General features: G+C 41.0%; 1 protein-coding gene across 2 annotated transcripts in view; it reads left to right on the top strand.

The window, feature by feature from the left end:
- Positions 1-19,377, top strand: part of Mrps5 (mitochondrial ribosomal protein S5) — a 40,735-nt gene extending 21,358 nt beyond the window's left edge. For both annotated transcript variants that reach the window (XM_045147615.1, XM_045147616.1), the window contains 8 exons: positions 1,851-2,084; positions 3,527-3,561; positions 5,080-5,170; positions 10,105-10,151; positions 11,203-11,260; positions 11,548-11,610; positions 17,436-17,572; positions 18,987-19,377. In XM_045147615.1, the coding sequence (XP_045003550.1) occupies positions 1,851-2,084; positions 3,527-3,561; positions 5,080-5,170; positions 10,105-10,151; positions 11,203-11,260; positions 11,548-11,610; positions 17,436-17,572; positions 18,987-19,211 (890 nt within the window). In that variant the 3' untranslated portion in view covers positions 19,212-19,377. The remainder of the gene's footprint in view (positions 1-1,850; positions 2,085-3,526; positions 3,562-5,079; positions 5,171-10,104; positions 10,152-11,202; positions 11,261-11,547; positions 11,611-17,435; positions 17,573-18,986) is intronic.
- Positions 19,378-23,075: the final 3,698 nt, after the last annotated feature.

Below are 23,075 nucleotides of genomic sequence, written 5' to 3'. Positions count from 1 at the left end.
AGCAAGCATCTGATTCAAGCCACCATAGCTTCCTAGTGCTGAGATTACGGGTTTATACCTCAGATTTTAAGGATATTTTTACAAACTAGAAGCGTTCAGCAATTCATATGAAAGGCTGTAGGATCCAACCAACCAGATGGCTTACTCCTTGCCTTAGCTCAGGACTGTAGGAGTGAAAGGCCACCTCCATTAAGTTATTTACTCAGCAAACATTGAGTATCCCTTTGTGTGGCATGGCATCTCTTGTGGCAGTCGCTATGCTCCAGGAACCTAGAACTCAGTAGTAGGATGATGGAGTAGATGGAGAGCTGACGGATCCCTGCAAAGTGAAGACAAGAATAGGTTTGGCTTTGGGAGCCACCTCTGTTGCAGCTACTCAGCTCTGCTGTCATAGCACACAACGGCCATAGATGGTGCATAATTGAACGGGCATGGCTGTGTTTCCCTATAGCTTCATTTACAAAAAATAAGGGCAGGGAGGGGCTGGAGTTGCCCTCTGGGCCTTTGTTGCTGACTCTTAGAATATCTGATTGTGCCGGGCATGGTGGTGCACGCCTTTAATCCCAGCACTTGGGAGGCAGAGGTAGGTGGATTGCCATGAGTTCGAGGCCACCCTGAGACTCCATAGTGAATTCCAGGTCAGCCTGGGCTAGAGTGAGACCCTATCTCGAAGAAAAAAAAAAAAAGAATATCTGATTGTTCACACCTGTGCTTTTTGAAGAATCAGAAGAATGCAGTACTATGCTTGAGCTGGCTCATTTTTGTGCTGTAGTTTTCCAAATGAAATCATCTTTGATAATAATAGCCCTTTAGGAATAAAGAAGATACCTTCTATTGTACTCTGCTGTGGCATATCTACCTGAATATTTTTCTGCACAACTTATTTGTATCTTACTTGCTTTTATTTGTTTTGTTTTGGGGAGTGGGTCTTGCTGTGTTGCCTTAGGCTATTCTTGAATTTATAAGCTCAAATGATCCTCCTGCTTCAGCCGTCCTCATTGTTGGGTCTACAAGTGTATACCACCATGGCAGCTAGCTTTTATTTTTTAAAGTTACAAGATCATGTGTAAACTTCTCAGTTAAAAAAAAAAAAAGCAAGGCTTATAGAGAATGTTGCAAGCTCCCTTGCAGTGAACCCCAGTGCTGTTGGCCTTTCCTTGTTTCAAATAAATGCCCTAAAAGAAATATGTATTTTCTTCTTTCTAAAGATAATTTATACTATACAGTTATACTATACATGATGTCTTAAAATTTGCTTGTGTGGAGCCTGGGAAGATGGTTCAGTGGTTAAAGGTGCTCAGTTACAAAGCCTGCTGAGTTCCATTCCTCAGCCATCTGTATAAGTTGGATGCAAAATGTGGTGCAAGTGTCTGGTGTTGGTTTGCCATGGCCAGAGTTGTGACACGTGCCCATTCTCTCTCTCTCTCTCTTGAAAACACACACACACACACACACACACAGTTTTACTCAATACTAGGTCTTGGAAATCACTCCATACCAGAACCTAAACAGTGACTGTGTTCTTTGGTTTCATGCAGAGGATTGTGTGCACAGAGATGCCATAGTTCTTTTAGCCATTCCACTGTTGCTGACACTTAGATTGTTGTTTTAATAGACATGCTTGTCCAGGCTCACATTTGCCCTGTGCCTAGATGCGAATAGTTCGCTAGGTAGTGTGGAGTGGAGTAATGCTGTATTTAAACTTTGATGGTGCAGGGTGATATGCCAAGTGGTCATGTTACCTCAAGCTCACCAGTAGTGTGTTACCTGTTCATGCATTTCTTGGCATTTTGACACTCTTGAAGTTTCCTTAAAGCTTTTCTTAAAATTCCTTATGTTTCTATCTTCAGGGCGTTCTGGTTTCTTGTGGCCTGGTCTTAATGTCCCACTCATGAAAAATGGAGCCATGCAGACCATTGGCCAAAGAAGCAAAGAAGAGCAGGAGAAGGTGGAGGCGGACATGGTCCAGCAGAGAGAAGAGTGGGACCGGAAGAGGAAGATAAAAATTAAACGGGAACGAGGCTGGAGTGGAAATACATGGGGAGGCGTCAGTCTTGGCCCCCCTGACCCCGGCCCCAATGGAGGTAGGAGAGTACTGATTTTGTTTGCCTTAGTGGCAGAGAAGATTTGTAGTTCTAGAATATTTTTTGTTCATTTTTTATTTATTTATTTGAGAGCGACAGACATAGAGAGAAAGACAGATAGAGGGAGAGAGAGAGAGAATGGGCGCGCCAGGGCTTCCAGCCACTGCAAACGAACTCCAGACGCGTGCGCCCCCTTGTGCATCTGGCTAACGTGGGACCTGGGGAACCGAGCCTTGAACCGGGGTCCTTAGGCTTCACAGGCAAGCGCTTAACCGCTAAGCCATCTCTCCAGCCCTAGAATATTTTTTGAAGTGATCTTGTTTTCTTGCCTATTTAGGTTTTCTTTTTCCAGAAGAGGGTTTGAGCATCTTTGAATAGTTTACTACATTACTACATTTTATATCTATCTATCTATCTATCTATCTATCTATCTATCTATCTATCAATCAATCATCTGTGTGTATATGTAATATAAACTGTAGTTTATGGGATAAAAGATGATCCATAGCCATAGCCAAGAAATCTTCTTCCAACAGTATAGAAATTTTGTCTAATAAAAAGTTAAGCCGGGCTTGGTGGTTCATGCCTTTAATCCCAGCACTCAGGAGGCAGAGGTAGGAGGATCACCATGAGTTCAAGGTCACCCTCCAATAGTGAATTCCAGGTCAATCTGGGCTAGAGTGAGACCCTACCTCAAAAAACAAACAAACAAACAAAAATGTTAAAAACCAAGTACATGAAAGTTAATAGTCCGGACATGGTGGCACACTCTTAATCCCAGCACTTGGGAGGTAGAATTAGGAGGATTACTGTGAGTTTAAGGCCAGCCTAAAATTACAGAGTGAATTCTAGGTCATCCTAGGCTAGAGTGAGACCTTACCTCAGGGGGGAAAAAGCATAATGAGTATTTGGAGAGAGACAGAACTCAGAGAACATAGAAGACCATGAGATTGCAGGAGGGCTTGATGGAATTGGAGACAATGAGTTCATTTAGGTTTTGACAGATTTACTATATTCTGATCATATTTACCCCCTGTTCTCTTGTCTTCTGTTCTCACTGAACCTTGTCTCTTCATTAGTCCCCATTCTAGCTTTCATGTCTTTGTGTATATATGTCCTAGTGAGTTTAAATAGGGTTGCTTGCATGAGCATGGGTGAGAGGTTATATACTGGAACATGAACAGTTTACCTGTGGCTACATCACTGAAGAACATGACTCCCCATTGGCAAGCAACCATCAGCTTCCAATAGTTCCTAAAGGATGGGTGAGGTCTCATGAGGAGAATGTGAATTTTGATAGTCAAGTGTGGCTGTGTCTTGATTTCTACTCAGCAATGCCCAGCAGGGTGGGAATGACCAAATAGGTTCAAAGTCTGTGAAATGCTTCCATGCATTAATAATGCAGACCATTTATCTGTATGCTTGTCTTTTCCTTCTTGTAGAAACATATGATGACTTTGATACCAGGATACTTGAGGTAGGCATGCTGAATTAAATTACTGCCTTTGGAGAGGCTGGGGTGCATGCAGTGGAGATGGGGCGAGAAGAACCAGGAGGAAAATTTTTTGATGTATCGTAGTTTCTCAGATGCAGAACTGATCTGGGTAAGTAAATAATGAAACTTCAAGTTAAGTTACTTGCTACTGGCTGTCCTAACTGCTTCCTTTTATAAGGGCTACCAAATTGAGATTCACGACAAGGCAACTTTAGTGATATGGTTAATAGCAAAATTTGGGGATTGTGTTTAAGTGTCCTTCTTCCTAAAGCTAAAGTAGCATTAGCAATCTATCATTGCATTATGAGCCAGTTGTATTTAGCACTTAATTAGGGATGCAAGGATGAGGCAGAACAGGGTTATGGGTAGGAAGCTGGAAGTCCAGTTTGGCTGGGAATTCAGCTGTGGGTTACCTACAAACCCTTGAATCTGAAGCCTGGATCCAGTAAACTTCAGTCACTTTCCAGGAACTCTTCTAATGTAGTCACCATCCTATTGCTGGCACTGCACAGTTAATCTGTATAATGACAGGTAAATCTATTGAGTTTACCATGGGGCTCCTGTTGTATGTGTGTTGTTTCTTTTGTCAGTCACAGCATAGTTTAAAATACATTTATAAATATTTTTGTTGGTATGTTAGGTTATAGATTTTGAAAGCTAATCATCCCTTTGAAAAATTCTTATATGCTTTGGTGGTTTTCTATGAGACTGTTGATGAAAGGGAGCTCAGCTTCCCTTTTCCTTTACTTTCATATTGTAAGAAAGGAGCAGCTTAAGCCAAAGGTGCAGCTGCCCCATAAGTGGTGTAGTTACCAGTGTCATAGTTCTTGGCTTTTTTTCTTTTTTGAGGTAGGGTCTCACTCTAGCCCAGGCTGACCTGAATTCACTGTGTAGTCTCAGGGTGGCGTCAAACTCACAGTGATCTTCCTACTTCTGTCTCCCGAGTGCTGGGATTAAAGGCATGTGCCACCATGCCCGGTTCTAGTTGGGCCTAAACCAACCAAACTACTTAGCTATAGATTTCCTATAGTTCATAATAAGAAGGTATTCTCAAATTTTCTGTTTCTCCATTAAGCTTAATATTTAATGTAGAAATCCAGTCTTGAGGAGTTATTTTCATATTGTGTTTTATTATTTTTAAAATATGTTAGTGTTGTTGTTATTGGGATATTTTATAATCAGTATTAAGCAATTTCAGTTTTAATCCACAGCTTTTTTTTTTTCCCCCTGTGGTCCGTTAACATAGGCCATTTTGAGATAATGTTTAAACATTATCTCAGTTAAATCTTCTAAAAACCTTGTGCAATAGCAGAGAAAATCTTATTTTCGCTCTTCCTGAGGAAACAGTCCGGAGGGTGGCTTTGTTCAGAGGAAGTTTGTTGTTTATGCTCACAGTGTTGGAAGGCGGGGTACCCGTATACCACAGGAGCTGTGCCTTAGAAAGGCAGGTCCCATTAGTCCTTTACTTCAGGAGTTTTGATGAGATATTTTGTCTTTTAGGTCAGAAATGTTTTTAATATGACTGCAAAAGAGGGAAGAAAGAAATCAGTCCGTGTCCTGGTCGCTGTGGGGAATGGAAGAGGGGCTGCAGGTAAATGGGATGTTGTAAGTATGTGGTGGTGGTGGTGGTTGTGTGGTAGAGGTCAGGCCTGGCACTACTAGGAGCTGCTTCCATGTAGCTGACCTTTTATGCAAGTTAAACTTGTTCACGGTTTGGGCTCACAGACCTGAACCCTTTAATAACCCTTAGAGGAAAAAAAGAATAGCTTTTTTTTTTTTTTTGTGGGAGGTGTTATTCACAATATAATTTAAAATTATTTTGTACCAGTACAATATATTAATTTAATATTTTAGCAGATTTTTTTCATATCTGCTCTTTCCTGAGGTCAATGAATATTTTACATAGCTTAAGATGCTATTATAGTATATGTAATAGTGAAAAATTAGAGGGAAACACACACCATGTATAGTAGAACCATAGTTATAAAAATAATGTAACTTTACAGTGTAATGTTCCTTAGCCATTAAAGGCTCATGAAAAACTACATAATCCTAAAAATATGTTCTACTGTATAATATAATCCCACTTAAAAAAATTATGTTTATCTGCAAATAAAACTGCATGACTACTGAAAAAAGGTTGGTTACCAGTCATTTAAATTTTCTTCTTTTTCTGAGGTATGGTCTCACTATAGCCCAGGGTGACTTGGAATTCACTGTGTAGTCTCAGGCTGGCCTCAAACTCAGCAATCCTTCTACCTCAGCCTCCCAAGTGCTGGATTAAGGTGTACATTACCACACCTGGCTTAAATTTTCTTCTTTTTTTTTTTTAAAAAAAAACTTATTTACTTTTTGATAGTTGCATATGGTGAATGTGTTGTGATCATATTTGTGCCCCCTATTACCCTTTTATCCCCCTTCCATTCCTCCCAAGCCCCTGTAAGTCCCCTTCCTACTTTCATGTCTTTTTGGTATATGTGACCCACTGAGTTGAAGGTGGCTTGTATGAGTATGGTAGCAGAGTTATTTACTTGAAGCATGGGCAATTTACCAGTGGCTACACCACTGAAGAGAACGAGGAGCCATAGATCCTCAGGAGAAGTGGCTGTAGAGAACCTCCACCATCTGTGACAGCATTAGGTGGACCCAATCTTGTGCAGGTAGCCACAGCTGCTGTGAGTTCATGACTGCTATAGCCATGCCACTTCTGGAAAACAGCACTGCACAGTACTTCTCCCTATTCTCTGGCTCTTACATTGTTTCTGTCCCTCTTCTGCAGTGTTCCCTGAGCCATGGAAGAGGTGATGTTCTGCTTAGGGCTGAACACTCAGCAGTCATTTATTTCCAGCACTTTCACCAGTTATGAATCTCTTACATTTAAATTTTCCTTACACTTTCTGTTAAATTTTCATGATAGAAAAGTTTTCATAATGTCTACATTTACATTGAAATAGAAGATCATGATTTCAAGGCCATCTTGGGCTATATAGTGAAACACTGTCTCAAACAAAACAAAATGGAACAAAAAACAAGGAACATGAATTTAGATGGTTTTGTAAACAAGCTTATTGCTAGCTAGCCCACACCTAAAACACAAGCAATGGGTCTAGTGTGTTTCTATAAGAAAGCACATTTTTATTAATTTTATTTACTTATTTATTTAGGGAGGGGGAGTGGGTGCGCCAGGGCCTCTAGCTGTTGCAAACGAACTCCAGATACATGTACCACTTTGTGCATCTGACTTATGTGGATCCTGGGGAATCACACTTTGGTCTTTTGGCTTCACAAGCAAGTGCCTTAACCACTAAGACATCTTTCCAGCCCAAGAAAGCACATTTAGTAGTGACTTTAATGGGGTATGATGGCTCATGTGTCTGTTAATCCCAACATGGATTGCTGAGAGTTTTAAACCAGTCTGGGCTACACAGTGAGTTCCAGGCCACCTGTGCTAAAATAAATAAGGAAACAGACAAAAAAAAACCCAGTAACTTTTGTAGTTAAAATTTTTTTTCAGAATTTTTTTTTATTTTTTATAAAACATTTTTTTTAATTTTATTTATTTATTTATTTGAGAGCAACAGACATAGAGAGAAAGACAGATAGAGGGAGAGAGAGAGAATGGGCGTGCCAGGCCTTTTTTTTTTTAAAAAAACATTTTTTTTTAAATTTTATTTATTTATTTACAGAATTTTTTTAATATTATGATTTTAAAAAAAGCATCAGGGCTGGAGAGATGGCTTAGTAGTTAAGGTGCTTGCCTGCAAAGCCAAAGGACCCAGATTCGATTCCCCAGGACCCTCATAAAGCCAGATGCACATGGTGGTGCAGGCATCTGGAGTTCATTTGCAGCGGCTGGAGTCCCTGGTGTTCCCATTTGCTTTCTATCTGCCTCTCTTTTTCACTGTCTCTCAACTAAATACATAAAAATGTTTTAAAAAAAATACATCATATTACAGTGATTATTTTGCACCTTACTGTTTTTCACATAGAGATCTTCTTGAAGCTACTGCAACAGACTCCCCTTCATTCTTTGTACTGGTTGCATAGTGTTCCATTGTCTAGATAAACATGAATTTTATAACTTTTCCCTGTTACTGAATATGCTGTTTCCAGAGATTTACTGCTTATAAAAGACCGTGAACTTCTTGTAAATGTAAATAAATGCAGTTGCTTGTACTTTTCTATAGACTATGGGCAATTTCCTAATTGTGAAATTACTCCTCCAGTACTCTTCCATGTGGATAGGTATTGTCAGATTACTTCCTAAAGGTTCTGTCAGTTGTATTCCTCTCACCATGTTCTTGCCCTGGATATTAGTTTTGATTTGTGTATCTTTAATTATGAAACATAGATATGATTTTACATGTTAGTTGAACATTTTTATATATATTTTTAATTTTTTTGCTCATTTTCATTTAGTTAGTTGAGAGAGAAAGAGGCAGATATATATAGAGAGAATGGGCGTGCCAGGGCTTCCAGCCACTGCAAATGAACTCCAGACGCGTGCGCCCCCTTGTGCATCTGGCTAACGTGGGTCCTGGGGAATTGAGCCTTGAACCGGGGTCCTTAGGCTTCATAGGAAAGCGCTTAACCTCTAAGCCATCTCTCCAGCCCTATATTTTCTTTTTGAGGCCCATCAGTTCATGTGCTTTGCATATCTTTTATTGGGTGACTGTCCTTTTCCAAATGTGAACTCTTTCTAGTGAGACTGTCCTTTTCTGAAGTGATTAATGTGAGCTGTTTTTGGAATGACTGCCCATTTCCATGTGGATTAGTGTGAGCTCTCTCTAGGATGACTGTCCTTTCCCAAATGGATTAGTGCAAACTCTGTGTAGGATGACTGTCCTTTCCTGTACAGATCAGTGTGAGCTCTTCTAGGGCAACTGTCTTTTTTCAAATAGATTAGTGTTAGCTCTCTCTAGAGCGACTGTCCTTTTCCATATGGATCAGTGTGAGCTCTCTCTAGGGCGACTGTCCTTTTCCATATGGATCAGTGTGAGCTCTCTCTAGGGCGACTGTCCTTTTCCATATGGATCAGTGTGAACTGTCTCTAGGGTGACTGTCCTTTTCCATATGGATCAGTGTGAGCTCTCTCTAGGGCGACTGTCCTTTTCCATATGGATCAGTGTGAGCTCTCTCTAGGGCGACTGTCCTTTTCCATATGGATCAGTGTGAACTGTCTCTAGGGCGACTGTCCTTTTCCATATGGATCAGTGTGAGCTCTTTCTAGGGTGAAGACTCAGGCCTGTCTTTCAGATACTGTGACTAGTTTTGTTTTTTCCATCTTAACTCCATAGAAGTTTGAAGCCTTTAGGTATTAAATCTATCAGTTTTAGATGACTTGGGATTTTGTGTTTTGCTTAGAAAATCTCCATTTGAAGTTTATAATTAAGTCCTTATTTTCCTCTGAGATATCCATGATTAATTTGTTTTGTTTAAAAATCGGAATTTATAGTTCCTTTTGTCCTGGGTCTCAGATGCATAGTTTGTGTCTTGCATATGATACTTTTCTGTGTATAATTTTTTCAAACACTTTTTATTTATTAGAGAGAGAGAGAAAATGAATGGGCCTCTAGCCACTGCAAACAAACTCCAGACACATGTGCCACCATGAGCATCTGCCTTATGTGGGTTCTGGGTAAATGAACCTGGGTCCTTAGTCTTTGCAGGCAGGTGTCATAACCGCTAAGCCTCTCTCCTGCCCTCTGTGTATAATTTAAAAACAAAATACAATCTTCAGATTAAGTAACGAATAATAGGTGTATTTCCTCAATTTGTGATTCAGTTTATTTCTAAAATTCACAGACTGAAGAACCATTGATTTTATTTCTTGGTTAATTTAAACCAAAATTCTACTTGAAAGTTCCACTGATAGCATGGTTTCACTATAGAGCAGTTTCTCCCATACTTCTGGTTATTTTAATGTTTTCCAAAGTGTCTAAAATCATTTGTTTTATTAATTTTGAGCATACTTAAAAATGGAGTGTGTTTCATCTTACTAGAGATTTATTACAATGCTCAGTGCTGTGCTTGGCATTGAATGTTGAATTTCTTAAATACATCCAAATGTAAAATTTTCAAAGCAGGCAAGTGGACTTTTGTAGCCTCATGCTTGCTCATTGGTTGTTGGTAGCAGGTTTTCTATGGGTGATAGGATGATGAAGTGATTTAAAATATTGTAGGAGAAGTTGGGATGTAACTCAGTCGGTAGAGTTACTTGACTAGCATGCACAAAGCTATGGGTTTTACTCCCCAGCACTGCATAAACAGGGTCTGTGGTGCACACCTGTGATCCCAGAACTACAGTACAGGCAGGAGTATTGCAAGCTCAAGCTCTTCCTCAGCTACACAGCAAGTACAAGGCCAGCCTGAGCTGTATGAGACCCTGTCTCAAAAACAAACAAAAACAACAACAAAAAACAACAAGAAAAACCTTGATAAATGAAATTTCATAGCAATGTGATAAAAGGCACATTGTATGCCAAAGCTATTTCCCTTTTCACAGATTTTCTTTTTCTTTTAAAGGTTTTGCTGTTGGGAAAGCCAGTGACCGGGCAGATGCTTTCAGAAAGGTAGATACTTTTCTTTTTTGGTTTTGGTTTTATAAGACAGGTTCTTGTTATGTAGCCCAGGCTGATTCTGATTCCTACTGTCCTGTATCCTGGGATTATAGGTGAGTGCCACTACATCAAGCTGTATGCATTTTTGTCTTGATTAGCACTTAGTAAAAGATAATAGACTGTGTTAGGCCCATGGGAACCATAAGGAAATAATAATTTCTTCTAGGACCTTCCCATGAGATTTGTTGCTCAAGGTTGGGTTGCGTATCTCATAAAAAGTCATTTTAGATGTACCTGTGATTGTTTACCCAAATTATGAAACTGCTGTGACAGTGTGAGTACTAACAGATTGTAGATATAAAGAAATTATTCATTTAAGTGTAATAGGAATATTGTGGGTATTTTTTTATAAGTACTTATCTTTTAGAAGCATATACTAAAATTTTTGCATAGGTGAAATTTTTTTATAATAAAATGTTTTATAAAAGGTATTTTTGAGGGTTGAGGAAATGGCTTAGTGGTTAAGGCATTTACCTGTGAAGCCTAAGGATCCCAGTTTGATTCGCCAGGACCCATGTAAACCAGATGCACAAAGGGGTGCATGTGCCTGGAGTTCGTTTGCAGTGGCTGGAGCCCCTGGCGTGCCCATTCTCTCTTTCTCTCTATCTACCTCTTCCTCCCCCCTCAAATAAATAAATAATATATATATATTTTGGTCTTTCAAGGTGGGGTCTCACTCTAGCCCAGGCTGACCTGAAATTCACTATGGTGTCTCAGGGTGGCCTCGAACTCACAGCGATCCTCCTACCTCTGCCTCCTGAGTGCTGGGATTAAGGGTGTGTGCCACCATGCCCGGGTAATAAAATATCTTTTTAAAAAGGATACTTTTGAAAGTCAACATGAAGTTGGGCAGGGTAACATACCACTAATCCTCAGCACTTGAGCAGCTGAGGCAGGAGGATTGTGAGTTTTAAACCTACCTTGGCTACATAGTAAGATCCAAGCTCAAAGACAAAGAAAGCCAAGAAGATATTTAAGAAAATATTTTTCTTCTTTTCTTTAGGCAAAGAACAAAGCAATTCATTGTTTGCATTACGTTGAGCGGTATGAAGGCCACACAAGTGAGTGCGGGTCATCTCTTCCAAAGATGCAGGGTTGCACCAGTGATAGTACAGGTGGCAGGATGTCTGTCTCTGGTATCTTTGTATTTCTCTATCACTTCATCGTTATCTGTATATAAAAGAGAAACAAGCCTGACTGCCAGAGGAGGTTGGACAGTTTGGGCAGAGTTGGCTCATCTTGAGCATTGCATGCTATCTGTTGTGGGCCATGTGCATTGTGTTCTGATTATGCACAGGCATTAAAGCCACTCACCTGATCGTTCTTGTGTTTTTGTTTTACCCCCTAGTCTTCCATGATATCGCATTACGATACAAAAGGACACATATCAGGATGAAGAAAGAACCCAGAGGTAACTCACTGACCATTTGTTGAGAAAGCAGAGAAATAACAGCTGCCACACTTCTCCTCTACCTCTCTACCTTTCCCTGAATTCCTCTTGAGAACATCAGCACAGGCCTAAGCTGGGCTTAGGAAGTATGCAGCGCTTGGGGAAATAACAATGGTTGAGGTATTTATGAGCACAGGTGTGTTCCAGGACAATTGTAGGCAGGAGGAGCACATTGCCAGTGAGTCTGAGAGTTTGGATGAGTGGGAACAGTAGTTTCTTTTCAGGAATTCATCAGTATCATTAGATGTTTTTGCTTTTGTTGTTTTGGATTTCTGAGATGGGGTCTTATGTAGCCCAAGCTAGCCTTGCACTCAACTGTGTAGCTATAACGCTGCTCTTGAACTCTTGATCCCAAGATCCCAAGTGCTAGGGGTTGCAGGTGTGCAGGACTGTGCCTACTTCCGTGGTTCTGTCTTTACAGTGTGATCAGTTCTAGTCATTTACTACTCATCACTAGAGAATTTTTTCCCCTCTTTTAAATTTTTATTTATTTGCAAGTAGAGAGAATGGGTGCACTATTCTCTTTAAAAATTTTATTTATTTGTGCCAGGTGTGGTGGCACGTGCCTTTAACCCCAGCACTTGGGAGGCAGAGGTAGGAGTATCGCCTTGAGTTCAAGGCCACCCTGAGACTACATAGTGAATTCCAAGTCAGCCTGGGTGAGAGCGAGACCCTACCTCAAAAAGGAAAAACAGTAAGGGGAAAGTGCAGGGGGCGGGTATTTCCATGGGATATATATTTTTAATTATTTATTTATTTATTTGAGAGCGTCAAATACAGAAAGACAGATAGAGGGAGAGAGAGAGAATGGGCGCGCCAGGGCTTCCAGCCTCTGCAAACGAACTCCAGACGCGTGTGCCCCCTTGTGCATCTGGCTAACGTGGGACCTGGGGAACCGAGCCTTGAACCGGGGTCCTTAGGCTTCATAGGCAAGTGCTTAACCGCTAAGCCATCTCTCCAGCCCACCATGGGATATTTTTTATAATCATGGAAACTGTTAATAAAAATTGTGAAAAGATAAAAAAAAAAAGAAAAGAAAAAAGAAAAAACAAGCAGGGCGTGGTGGCGCACACCTTTAATCTCAGCACTCGGGAGGCAGAGGTAGGAGGATCGCCATGAGTTTGAGGCTATCCTGAGACTCCATAGTGAATTCCAGGTTAGCTTGGGCTAGAATGAGACCCTACCTCGAAAACCCCCCCAAAAAAAAAAAAAAAAAATTAAATTTTTATTTATTTGCAAGTAGAGAGACAGAATGGGTACACTAGAGCCTCCAGCCACTGCAGACTCCAGTTGCATGTGCCACTTTGTGCATTGGCTTTATGTGGGCACTGGGGAATCGCACTTGTGTCATTAGGTTTTGCAGGCAAGTGCCTTAATTGCTGAGCCATCTCTCCAGTCCATCAATAGGTATTGTGGTTTGGGGGTTTATTTCATGCAGAGGATCAAACCAAAAGCCTGTTACATGCTAAGTACACAGTCTGCCACTGAGCTATATCTGCAGCTCCTCATTTAGTATTAAGTGCACCTCTCTGAAGTTTATTGTTTGAAGCACTGGACGTGACTCTTCCTGTCTTGTACACTAGTTTGCAGACAGAGTTGTCTGTTGTGCTGTGGACATTTGCACCTATTGTAGTAGGTTCTGATTCTTACACATTCTGATTCATATCTCACATATAGCTTTATATTAAAAAATGATTCACGCAGACCTAGTTATATAGATCTCAGAAAGTTTAGGTTCAAAGAGTTAAAACATTTAAAAATTTTTATCCAAGTTTCTTATACATTTCTAAGAGTTATGGGGTGGGAATAATCAGTTGTTATTGCACCAGAACTTGCCTTGTGCTTCCAAGCTGTAATCATTCAAATCCCTGATCAAAGCCATTGATTTAGTCATTAGAGAACATGTTGAGTACTCAGGTGTCAAGGTCAAACCCTATTCCACACGTGGCACCCAGCCAGTGTGGTAATTGCGCCTTTAAAATGTGTCTGCTGAGACCTGCTGTGTCAAATACACATCAGAATTGGTATGAAAAAAAGAATATGAAAACACTTCACAAATATCATATGGAACACATTACTAAATGCTAATGTTTGTGCCCATTAGCTTAACAAAATACATTGCTTTTAGAAAAACTGTTAATATATCTATGAGAAAGCCAGTTTGTGGCTTGCATTGTATTTTTATTGAATAGTGGTTTAGACACATTTACTTCTGAATGATTTTTCCAAGACTACTACAATTTAGGGATATATGATGACCTGGGTTCCTTCTCCAGCACTACCATAACAAAAAGACTGCTATACTTTTTAATTGTATTTTACCTTTTTTTTTAAAAAGTTTCTAACTAAAGCTTTAATTTTTCATGTGTTCATTTAAGTTAGACCATTGCTTGTGTACTGGAGTAAAAAATCCTGGTTTTGGGCTGGAGAGATGGCTTAGTAGTTAAGTGCTTGCCTGTGAAGCCTAAGGACCCTGTTTCGAGGCTTGATTCCCCAGGACCCATGTTAGCCAGATGCACAAGGGGGCACATGTTTCTGGAGTTCGTTTGCAGTGGCAGGAGGCCCTGGCACACCCTCTCTCTCTCTCTCTCTCTCTCTCTCTCTCTCTCTTTCTCTGTCTGTCGCTGTCAAATAAATGAATAAGAATAAACAACAACAAAAAAGTCCTGGTTTTAGGGCTGGAGAGATGGCTTAGCAGTTAAGCACTTGCCTGTGAAGCGTAAGGACCCCGGTTCGAGGCTCGGTTCCCCAGGACCCACATTAGCCAGATACACAAGGGGGTGCACGCGTCTGGAGTTCGTTTGCAGTGGCTGGAAGCCCTGGCATGCCCATTTTCTCTCTCTCTCTCTCTCTGCCTCTTTCTCTGTCATTCTCAAATAAATAAATAAAAATAAACAAAAAAAAATTTTTTTAAAGTCCTGGTTTTAAAACTGAAACAGCATACTTTATAGACATTTTCTAAATATGTATATAAATAGGCATTTCATAACCCATGTTCCTACGTGTTGATTTGAGAAATGGCTTAGCAGTTAAAGTGCTTGCTTGCAAAGCCTGATGACCTGGGTTTGATTTCCTAGTACCCATGTAAAGCCAGATACACAAAGTAGTGTATGTATCTGGAGTTTATTTTGCAGTGGCAGGAGGTCCTGACACACCTATATTCTTTCTCTCCCTTCAAGTAAATAAATAAAAATAAAAATAGGGTTGGAGAGATGGCTTAGTAGTTAAGGTGTGTGCTTGCAAAGCCAAAGGACCTAGGTTCATTTCCCCAGGATACATGTAAGACAGATGCACAAGGGGTTGCATGCATCTGTAGTTCATTTGCAGTGGCCCTGGTGTGCCCATTCTCTCTCTCTCAGAAAAATAAATAAATAATACATTTTTTAAAGGCCATGTTTAAAAAATAAATAAGTAAACTTGTTGTTTGGTATAGTGTGTGCCTGGAAATGTTCATGACCAAAAGTATAGTCAAATAGTTACCATAGGCCCTATTGCCTGAAGCTTGATATATGTACAGAACAGTGTCTACCATTCTTAGAGTGTCTACTGTGGCCCAAGCTGTGTGTGATAAGCATCTTCCCTTGTGCTCACCAGCACTTCTGACAAGTACATTTTGCCCAGAGTTACCCAGTCAACAGGGCAGTTGTTTCCAAAATCTGCCTCATACACTGAAGAGATGCTTCAGCAGTTTAGGCGCTTGCCTTTAAAGCCCAGTGACCTGGGTTTTTTGATTCCCAGGTACCCATATAAAGCCAGATTCACAAAGTGGCAAATTCATTTGGATTTGTTTGCAGTAGCTGGAGGCCTTGGCTCTCTCTCTTTCTCTCTTGCTTTGCTTGCAAATAAATATTTTAACATTTTTTTTCAAACTTTTTTTAATTTATTAGGGACGGAGGGAGAGAAAGAATGGGCATGCCAGGGCCTCTAGCCACTGCAGATGAACTCCAGAAACATGTACCACATGTGCACTTGGCTTATGTGGGACCTGGAGAATTGAACCTAGGTCTTTAGGCTTTGCAGGCAAATGCCTTAACTGCTAAGCCATCTTTCTAGCCCAAATAAATAATTTTTAAAAATCTGCTTCATGCCCACTTTCATGTACACTTCCCTGTAGGCATGTGGGCATGTATGCACATTTGTATTTAGACACACATTCTATGTGTAGATAATGCCATAGAAGAGTTAGAGAGCCCATCCTAACCTATCTTTAGCCACTTTTTATTTTATTTTATTTTTTGGTTTTTCCAGGTAAGGTCTTACTCTAGCCCAGGCTGACCTGGAATTCACTTTGTAGTCTCAGGCTGGCCTCAAACTCATGGCAGTTCTCCTACCTCTGCCTCCTGAGTGCTGGGACTGAAGGTGTGTGCCACTGTACCTGGCTTTTTAAAAATTTTACCAGAGAGCAAGAGGGAGAGAATTGGTGTTCCAGGGCCTCCAGCTACTCTAATTGAACTCCAGGCTTGTGTGCCATCTTGTGCACATGTGCAACCTTGCACGCTTGCGTCACATTGTGCATCTGGCTTATATAGGACCTGGAGAGTCAAACATGAGTCCTTAGGCTTCACAAGCAAGCACCTTAACTGCTAAGCCTCTCTCTAGCCTTCTTTAGCCACTTTTAAAGTCCCCCCTTCATGCATGTTCCAGCATAATTATGGATAGCTAATTGGTTCTCTCAAGTAGAGCAGACATTTATAAATGAGAATTTATAATGTATATATCATTTAATTTCACATAGAATCTGAATTTTGCATACCAAATTATTTTTGAAAAATTAGACTAGAAGGCAGTGATGTTTGGTTTAAGGCTGGGAAGTGTGTGCCAAGTTTTGTGTCTGTTCAGCCAGCTTCAGCCTCCTACCTATAGCCAACATACCAATCTTGACTCTGGGAACAGAACACAGCAGTAAATATTCAATCCTGGCCTTCCAGGAGCCTGTATTCTGCTCAGGGGAAACTGGGTGAACAGGTGTCAGTGCCTAGTGCCAAGATTAGAGCCATGTGTTAGCACTCAGGGACATGAGAGACCTTGAAGGTGAGAAGGAGGGGCAAAGCCTGGGAGAACATTCCAGGCTGAGGAAACTTGTAAGTGCAAAGTTCTCTGGGTAGAAAAACCAGTGGGAAGAGGTTATGTCTCCAGGTGAGGGAAGGGAGATGGGTAGGAGGCCCTCTAGACCACAGAATGCTTTACATTTTATTGTATTTAATTCAGAGAACAGGGTGAAGACAAGGGCCTTCATGGGCAGCAATGTGTTGGGCTTGCAAAGTTTTAAAAATTCTTTTGAAGAAAAAAATTAACTGGAAAATATGGTGGGGGTGATGGTCGGGGGAAACCAGCCACAACTTAGAAGCTAGCAAGGAGGTAACAAAGCCAAGCCAGTAACCAGGCAAGAGTCTAGGAGGGGCAAGTTCTCAAAGCCAGGAGGTTCTCCCAAAGAGGATGTAGACAGCTCCGCTCAGACAACTGAGCAGTCAAGGTAGGCAAGAACTTCAACCTTATTAGCATGGTTATGGCATGTCAAGAGCTCCTAGGTACCTGCTAGTGTTCATTATGGGTAGTTTTTTTTCCCACTGTGTTTAAAAGATTTATATGTGTAATGTGTTTAACCTTTATAGCATCCATGACACAAGAGTCACCTAAAAGTTAAGTGTATTAAGGGTCACCCTACAGGAAGTGGAAAGCCAGAAATTGTTCCTTCAACACAGCCCAGGGTACATGAGAACTAGCAGAGTGAGTGAGGCCTACTGTGAGTGGGCAGGTATTTTCCTCTGGTCTTTCTTTTCTCCTAGGTTATGGTCTCCGCTGCCACAGGGCCATTATCACCATCTGCCGGCTCATTGGCATAAAGGACATGTATGCCAGGGTCTCTGGGTCCCTGAACATGCTCAACCTCACCCGGGGCCTCTTCCATGGGCTCGCCCACCAGGTAACCCTTTCTTGGGCCTTGAGGCAAAAGTACCAGTTTGTGTTCCAGACCATGCTGTTCCAGAGTCTCCTGAAGATGTGCTGTGGGGCCTCCACAGGGCACCCAGCTCCATGTAGAGTGTGGTGACTGTGAGGCAGGCCCAGTCTGAACTGGACAGCACCCAGGACTTCCACCTATGAAGAAATAGGACTTTGTGTATAATTTTTATAGTTTCTCTAACTCAGGTGTCATTGTGAATCTCTGTGCAGGTAACATGAAAACCCAATGTGCTCTCTTGAGTGGTGGGGGTGCTCTAGGTACTACAGTAAGTCTGACAGGAAAGACTAACCTGGAAATGAACTTTTTCTTTTACTTGACATTTCCATACAGTGGAAGTTTTAGAACAAGCATATTTATTTTTATAACAATAGATTCTAATCATTGACATTTAAAAATACACATTAATCCATGAAGTAATTTTTAAACTTTTTTATGGGAGAGCAAGCAAGAGAGAGAGAGACAAAATTAGCATACCAGGTCCTCTAGCCACTGCAGTCAAATTCCAGATGCATGCACCACCTTGTGTGCATGTGTCACCTCGTGCATCTGGCTTACGTGGGTTCTGGGGAGTCGAACCTGGATCCTTAGGCTTTGCAGGCAAACGTTTCAACGCTAAACCATCTGTTCAGCACCCCCATGAAGTGTTTTTTTTTTTTTTTTTGAGGCAAGCCCTACAGACTGCCTTGTTTTTGTTTGTTTAATTTAAGAGAGAGAGAGAATTGGTATGCCAGGGCCTCAGCCACTGCAATCGAATTCTAGAGGCATGTGCCCCCTTCTGCACATGTGTCACTTTGTGTGCTTGTGTCACTATGCATCTGGCTTGATGTGACTTGGAGAATCAAACATGAGTCCTTAGGCTTCACAGGCAAGTGCCCTAACTGCTAAGCCATCTCTCCAGCTCCCCATGAAGTATTTCCTAAAGCTTAGCTATCCTAACTTCAGCAGAGTTGGCTGCCTGATGCATCCAGAGATGGCAAAGAATGTTGATGTCCTCTCGGAGGTGGGAACCCGGCCTGCTATCCAGCTAAGCCCGTACCTGGCTCAGTCATTCGACATGGTGGGGGCTGGTGAAGGTTTGAGATTTCAGGACCCTCCTAGTAGTCCTGTGGCCTGCTTATCCCAAAGCTGATAGACCTTGGCAGACAAAGAGGCCCTTCCTCTATCCCAGTTTGGTGTATTTAGATGGCTGAGAAAATTTCATGTATGACAGATCATCACAGGTTAGCCACATACTTTACCTAGAGTTAACTGAAGTATTTCATTTCTCCAAAGTTGCTCTTATTGCTGGCTTCCTTCTGGCTGATATAAGCTCTTGCCCTTTAAGTTACAGGTACCCTTCTCAGATTTAATCTGCAGTTCATTTGTTCCTATCCAGGAAACCCACCAACAGCTGGCTGACAAGAAGGGTCTCTATGTGGTTGAGTTCCGGGAGGAATGTGGCCCTCTGCCAATTGTGGTCGCCTCCCCTCAGGGGCCTTTGAGAAAGGAGCCAGAGCCAGAAGATGAGGTTCCAGACGTCAAACTAGACTGGGAAGAAATAAAGGCTGTGCAGAGGAAGAAGCACTCTGTGTGGGCAGGTGTGAAGAGAGCCGCCACCTGATCTTCCTCTAGCCTGGCCACTACTTGATGCTGCCCAGCACTTTGGAAAGAATCTACCCTCATGCCTTGGCATGTGGTGCGCCCCCACCCCTACTTTTTTTTGGAGGAAAATCCAACCTTCTTTATTTACAAATAAATTACAGCTTTGATTTATTGGGCACATATTATATGCCAGTCAGTATGATAGAAACTTTATATACCTACCTCGTTTAATTAACAAAAGTAAGTGAAATAGGGAAACAGACCAATAGATCCAGTAATATATACAGTAATCATTGCTCTAATAATTATAAGTGATATATCTTAATGCCAATTCACCCAAAAGGAATGTTACTGACTTTACTTTTCAGAATATTTGAGTAACTTGATACATTGAACAACTAACTACTAAACTTCCCTTCAGCTCTGCTGGGTTACATTCCCACTAGTATTGTACCAGTTTCTCCCATCCACACCTGCGCCTGCTCTGTCTTCAGGTGGTATTTCTCCTGTTGCTGATAAGGTGGAGCTTTGCTGCGGTTTTCCCTTGCACATCCCTTGTGGCTAATTAAGTTGAATGCTTTTTTTTTTTCATGTATTTATTAGATGCTCCTATGTGTTTTGGGAGAAATGTCTATTCAGATCCTTTGCCCATTTTAAAAATTGGGATTTTTAGTATTGAGCCGTAATAGTTGGTAACCATAGAACTATTTATTACACAGTCTAGGTACAAGTCCCTCATACGTGTTTTATAAAAATTTCCTCATTCTGTGGAATATATTACTTCCTTATTGCTTTGAATATTTTTTCAGTCTCCTGGAACACTGATGATACGCATTTCATAATCCCACAAGATCTAGAGCTGTTTATTTTGTACTAGTTTTTTTTTGTTGTCAGATTAATTTTTTACTGTTTTTTTCTTTCCTTTTAAAAATATTTTTAGTTTTTCAAGGTGGGTTTCACTGTAGGTCAGGCTGACCTGGAATTCACTATGTAGTCTCAGGGTGGCCTTGAACTCATGGTGATACTCTTTCCTCTGCCTCCCAAGTGTTGAGATTAAAGGTGTGTGCCACCATGCCCTGCAGTTTCTATTTTAAGGTTTCTTGATTATCTCTTCATTATTTTGCTCTTCAGCCATTCATTGGTCATTTCAGTTCTGACATTTCCATTGATTTTTCTTCCTACATTGAAGACCTATCTACCAAATGTTTCTTTATAATTTTGCTGAGACTTTAGGGGTTATCTAATGAGCTTCAGCAGTTGTTTGTTCAGACATTAGTGTGGCGGCTACTCACAGCTCAGTGTCTGTCATCTTAGCATTAGCTCCTCTATCTTAATTCAGGTTGAATATTTCCTGCTTTTCAGTATAGTGAGTGATTTGGACTATGTCTGTGACATTTTCATGATGATGAAGTTGGGGATTGTCTGAATCTTGTAGCAGACCACCTTCACACATTTGGTGGTAAGTGGCACTGTTGCTTCCTGACCTCTTAAGTGGAGGTGGAAGTCTAGGTTTCCTGCTGTGGCTCTCCGGAGACTGCTACTGATACTGTCACTGGGGGACATAGGGTTCTTTATTGGAGTCTGAGAAAAAAAAAACATCAGGGCAGGAGAGCTGGAAATGTTGGCATTTACCACAGGGAGATAAAAGTTACACTTTTTGAGTTAGAGGTCAAGAAAGCTGATGGTCGCAGCAATGGAGGTCTGAGCATTTGCATGGGGATGAGGGTTGAGAAAGAGATACCCCCACCCAAAGTATCAGGGCAAGCAGGTTGAGGATTTGGCCAGTGTTGAAAACAGTAAGAAGAAAAAGAGAAAAGGTTACCTTTTCTGTGTTGGAACTCAGAAAGCAGGCAGATTTAGCAGTGAGGGTCTGTAAACAACTGCACTGGGGAAGTTTGCAAAAGTTCTGGGTTATATCTGTCATATGTCAGTAAGGGGATAGGCAGTCCATCTATGTCTTTAGGTGGATCTCATCTTCACCTGGCTTCAAACTGTCCTTTTGAGGATATGGGGCAAGGAAAGCTGCTGCCTTCATGAAAGGGTTTCTGTTTTCCTTTGTATGTGTGGCATGTGTGGATATGGCGCATGTACACCATGGTGTGTGTTTGGAAGTCAGAGGACAACCTTGGAGCCAGTCCTTACCTTTCACCTGGTTGATACAGGGTCTCCCATGTTGGGCTTGGAGGTTTTTTGAGGTAGGGTCTTGCTCTAGCCCAGGCTGACCTGGAATTCACTATGTAGTCTCAGGGTGGCCTTGAACTCACAGAGATGCTCCTACCTCTGCCTCCCAAGTGCTGGAATTAGAGGTGGCATGTGCCACCACGAATGCCACGTGAGCTGGTCTGTGAACTTTAGGATTCTCTTGAGTTTGCTCATTGCCAATGCACATTGGGATTATAGAGGAGTTACACTCGTGTGTCTAGCTCTATGTGGCTCTGGTGACCTGCACTCTGGTGGACAGGCTTCACAACCAGCATTTTTAATCACGGAGCCATCTCCCCAGCCCCTCTGTGAGTTTGTGCTTCAGACTTTTATGGCTTCTTGCTTATAAGGCCTCTCTTGCTTCTTTGTGTGTGTTTGCTTGTTTTCCTTTTTGTTTTGATACAGAGTCTCACTCTGTAGCCCAGGCTGGCCTGGAACTTGAGATTCAGCCTCCCAGTTGCTGGAATTAGGCGCGTACCACCATGCCCAACATTGCATCATAATTTCAGTTTCTGTCTCTGTCTTCACATGGCCTTCCTCTTCTTTCTGCTACTTTCTGTTGATTAGTCTTAGCATGGTATGTCTTTCTTCATTGCTTTACTTTACTTTCAGTCAACAGTAGCCCCCTCCCCATCCATAGCTTAGCCTCACTGTTTCAGTTACTTGTGGTTGATCATACCTGAACATATTAAGTGGGAAATTCCAGAAAAATAAATTTCTTAAGTTTTACATTTCATGCCATTCTGAATAATGTGAAGAAGTCTCACACTGCCCTTGGAATGTGAATTGCTCTTTGTTCAATATATCAACACTGTATACTCTGCCTACCTGTTAATCCCATTGTAGACATCCTGGTTATCAACAGTCTTGAAGTATTTTAGTGCTTGTGTTCAAGTAACTTTAATTTATTAATATTCTTAGTAAGTATTCAAAATAATGGGTTTCTTTGTGACATTTTCATGCATATGTATATACCAAGTAACTTTTAGTTAATAGTGGTTCCAAAGTGCAAGAATGGTGATCCTGGCCATTTTTGTTATATTGTTAAAATTATCCTAGTTTGTTTCTAATTATTTTTCTCAATATTTTAATGTGCCTAACTTAGAAATTAAACTTTATTAATATACATGTACATACAGTAAAAACAAGTACATTCAGAATTTGTGGTCTGGAGAGATGATTCAGCAGTTAAAGTTCCATTACCTAGAACCCATGTAAAGCCAGATACACAACGTAGTACATGCATCTGGAGTTTGTGTGCCGTGGCTAGGGGCCCTGGCACACCTCTTCTCTTCATTTCTATTAGCCTCTTTCTCAGATAAATAAATGAAATATTTTAAAAAAGATTTTGGTACCATCTTCAATTTCAGCCTCTACTAAGGAAGGTCTTGGGATGTGGATAAGTAGGGACTGCTGTGTTTGTATAAAATGGACTTCTTACAGACAACAGATTTTTTTTTATTAAGTAGAAACTTTGGACACATGGAATTTGTTTTTTGACTCCCTCTGATACTATCATTGACATATGAAGTGATAATACAGTTAGTGTCTCCCATTCTTGATACTGTTTTCTACTTACTGCCCTTGTTGTTTGTTCCTAGTTTTGTTTATACTTTTTCTATTTTTTTTAATTCCCTCTCCTTTATAATTTTATCAATTATACTTCTTTTTCACTTTTTTA

Source organism: Jaculus jaculus, chromosome 4, assembly GCF_020740685.1.
Source record: "Jaculus jaculus isolate mJacJac1 chromosome 4, mJacJac1.mat.Y.cur, whole genome shotgun sequence".
NCBI classification, from domain to species: domain Eukaryota; kingdom Metazoa; phylum Chordata; class Mammalia; order Rodentia; family Dipodidae; genus Jaculus; species Jaculus jaculus.
The sequence above is the reverse complement of the archived record's forward strand: the minus strand, read 5'-3'. Positions and strand labels throughout refer to the sequence as shown.